We start from the raw sequence: 3,318 nt of genomic DNA on the forward strand, positions 1-3,318 counted from the left end.
TGGGCGAGAAAAAGGAAGAAAGAAAAAAACCAAAGTGACCAGTTCCGTGATCGGCAAACTATAGGAAAGACCATATCCGCACCAACCGTCTCAAGACACCATATGAACATCGTGATTCTTCAAGAGCAACGCCTTCAGGAAGGGAGCAACGTTGAAACGCTGTCGTCACTGGATCCAGCAGTCAACGCCGGAATCTAGGTTTTCACTCTAAAGAAATTGTCCGAACATATCCGAGCAATGCCTTCAACAAGGTAACGATGTATAACCATCGCCATTGCCAGAATTCAAATCTGGGCTTTCACCCCGGAGCTCGATACCGGGTACTTAAGAAGCACCACCATCGACGTCACAAATGTGTTGTCGCCACCACTTTTCCACGACCCCAGCAGCTACTGCGCCGCTGCACACCCATTCCTCTGCGTCAAGCCGACGCCCATAGTTTGCATCTCATTGCCGAAGTGAACCATCGATCTGAAAAGATGAACTCTCGAAGATCTTTCGATGTACACAGCCACCGTGGAGCCACAAGAGGTCGCTGCACCATCACAGTTTGCAGCCACCATCTCTAGGCAGAACAAGACCTGGATTACCGTTACCACCCGAGATACCGCGCACAGACAACGAGATACCGCCCGAGATACCGCCACTGCCTCTACACCACCTCTTGTACGTACGTACTTCCTTCGTAAACTAATATAAAAACGTTTAGATCACTATAAAGCAGAGGGAGTACGTGGTCATCACCAATAACGTGTGCAAATTAATCCGACATTTGAACGGTGTGCTGACGTGGCCAAACCGACAGCATGTAAGAACTCCAATCGAGACGGTTCTGCAGTCCGAGTTCGACTTGAGACGCTGATCGCTCATGGTAGGAGTATATATACCTACGGCCGTCGCCAACACATCATCTCAATCACAATAGTAAGTCGGTCAATCAATCAATCGACCAGGCCGGGCCGTACGTGCAAACGTACGATGGCAACCTCGCCGGCAGCTTCCAGGATCAGGCCGTCGCACGGCGAACCGCCTCCGCCGCTGAACCAAGAGCTGATCGTCGATGAGATCCTCACGCGCCTGCCGGTGGCAGCAGCCGTGCGCTGCAGATCTGTCTGCCGGGCGTGGAATGCGGCCCTCGCCTCCGGCCACTTCGTCGCCGCGCACGCTGCCCGAGCAGCCGCCGCGCGCCACCCCGAGATCGTCTTCTTCTCGCCGACAGAGAAGGGCGTCGCCACGTCCTTCTACGCTTGCTCGCTTCCCGAGGACGGAGACGGGCCGCCCGCCGCCGCTGCCCGCAAGCTGCTCAGCGTGGGCAACCTCGCCGGCGAGCACCTGGTACTGACCGGCAAGCCGTGCCGCGGCCTGACGCTCGTCTTCGACGTCCGGTTGTCCGAGTACCACGTCTTGAACCTGTCCACCGGCGAGCATGTATCCCTGCCGCCCTGCGAGACGGCGGAGGAGATAGCACCGGTGGTTCCGAAGCTGATGCTGCTCAAACGGTTTCCTCTGGAGCTCTCCAGCACCGGCCTCGGCTTCGACCCGGCCACCGGTCAACACAAGGTCGTCAGGCTCTTCAGGAACATCTTCGGGCAGCAGAAGTGCGAGGTGTGCTCGCTTACGGCATCCGGCGAGTGGCGGTGGCGGCGCTGCGCCGGGGGCAACGCGCCCCCAAGATTTGCGTGCTACGTCGACGGCAGGCCTCCCGTGGCCCTCGACGGATCCCTCTACTGGCTGCTGCACCGGCGAGGCTGCGCCGACGACGGCAGCGCCAGCTGGGACCCGCAGCAGGACGCGCCCATCCTGTCGCTCTCCGTCGGCGCCGAGCGGTTCGGGTGGGTGCGCACGCCGCCGCGGCTGGCGTCACGCATCCGGCACCTCACCAACCTCGACGGCTCCCTCTGCGCCGTCGTCCACGACCGCCTCGTCGACGACGTGCTCCTGCTCGTCACGTGGAGTCCGTCGTCGCCATCGTGGTCTGCGCGCTGCCGCGTCGACGTGGGCAGCCTGCCCCGGCCGATCCGGGACGAGCTCAGCGGGGAGCGGGAGATCGTCCCGCTGTGCACTGTGAAGAAGAAGATCCTGCTGGCGACGAGCCGGCACAAGGTGTACGCCTACGACACGGAGCAAGGCGCCGCCGAGGAGGTGTTCGACATGAACCGCTTTGTCGACGTGCCGCCGCACAACAGCGAGTCACGGCTGTTCGTCAACATTGGCCTCCACGAGGAAGACATCGGCCCGAAGTTGGCGGGTGATAAGTGGCTACAGGTGAAGCGGGGACGAGACATGGTGATCGGCAAGCGGGAGGCGGCGTCGTCGGTGTACCAGCTTGAACATCGCGACCATGACGAGGATTTTCACAGGACGAGAGAAGTGATCATGCACCTTGCATTTCCAACGTAGGGATCTAACAATTTTTTTTTGCGGGGTGATGAAGAGCTTTATTCAAACGATAAGGCACCGGCCCAGCCTGGTGACCAGAAATCCCCTCCGTCACCTCCAATGTGCATGCTTGTTGAGCACAAAGGTGGGCTGAAATATTTGCATGTCTCTTTACACGATGAATATCAAAACAAGTAAAACTAGCGCTAGCTCCTCAATATCTATAAGTAACCGCGCTAAAACAGAGCGCGAAGTTCGGCGCGATTTCCAGAGGTTCACCACCTCCAAGCTATCTGTCTCAATCTTCACACACGCAAATCCACGAAGTGTTGCCACGATCACACCTTCACGCACAGCTGATGCCTCCGCGACAAGAGGATTTGTGATACCTGAGCATGGCTTGCACCAATTGGTAATAAAAGTCGATGATGATCTCGCAACACCCCCAAATTTGAAAAATGTTAATCATGTATATAAAAATGCTGAAGAAGTATTTGAAAAACGTTGAACAAGTATTCGAATAAATGTTCAACATGTATGTAAGAATGTTGAACAAGTGTTTGAAAAATGTTGAACACGTATTTGAAAACTGTTGAACAATTCTTTGAAAACATGTTGATCATGTATATAAGAATGTAGAATGAAAAACAAAAGGAAACAAAAGAAAAAAATAAAAATTAAAAAAGTAAAACAAAAAATGAAGAAGAAAAAAGAAAACCAAACAAAAAATGGAGAAGGAAAGAAAATAAAAAACAAAGTAACAATATGCAAGAATGAATGTAAAATAATGAAAGAAAAATGGAGAAGAAGAAAGAAAAGAAACAAAATAAAATAAAAAAGGGAAAATCCCAAAGAAAATCACTCGTGTAGCTTTAAGTACGGCGCGCCCCTAGTAGTTTCCACGAAACGAATGTGGGCGTAGTGGCTAGCTCAACGCAG

General features: G+C 53.7%; 1 protein-coding gene across 1 annotated transcript; it reads left to right on the forward strand.

The window, feature by feature from the left end:
• Positions 1–978: 978 nt before the first annotated feature.
• Positions 979–2,400, forward strand: LOC109773239 (putative F-box protein At2g02030). The gene has a single exon (XM_020331941.1). It carries the CDS (start codon positions 979–981, stop codon positions 2,398–2,400), a length of 1,422 nt encoding a protein of 473 aa, XP_020187530.1.
• The last annotated feature ends 918 nt before the right edge of the window (positions 2,401–3,318 follow it).

The sequence above is a fragment of the Aegilops tauschii genome, chromosome 5 (genome assembly GCF_002575655.3).
Source record: "Aegilops tauschii subsp. strangulata cultivar AL8/78 chromosome 5, Aet v6.0, whole genome shotgun sequence".
NCBI lineage: Eukaryota > Viridiplantae > Streptophyta > Magnoliopsida > Poales > Poaceae > Aegilops > Aegilops tauschii.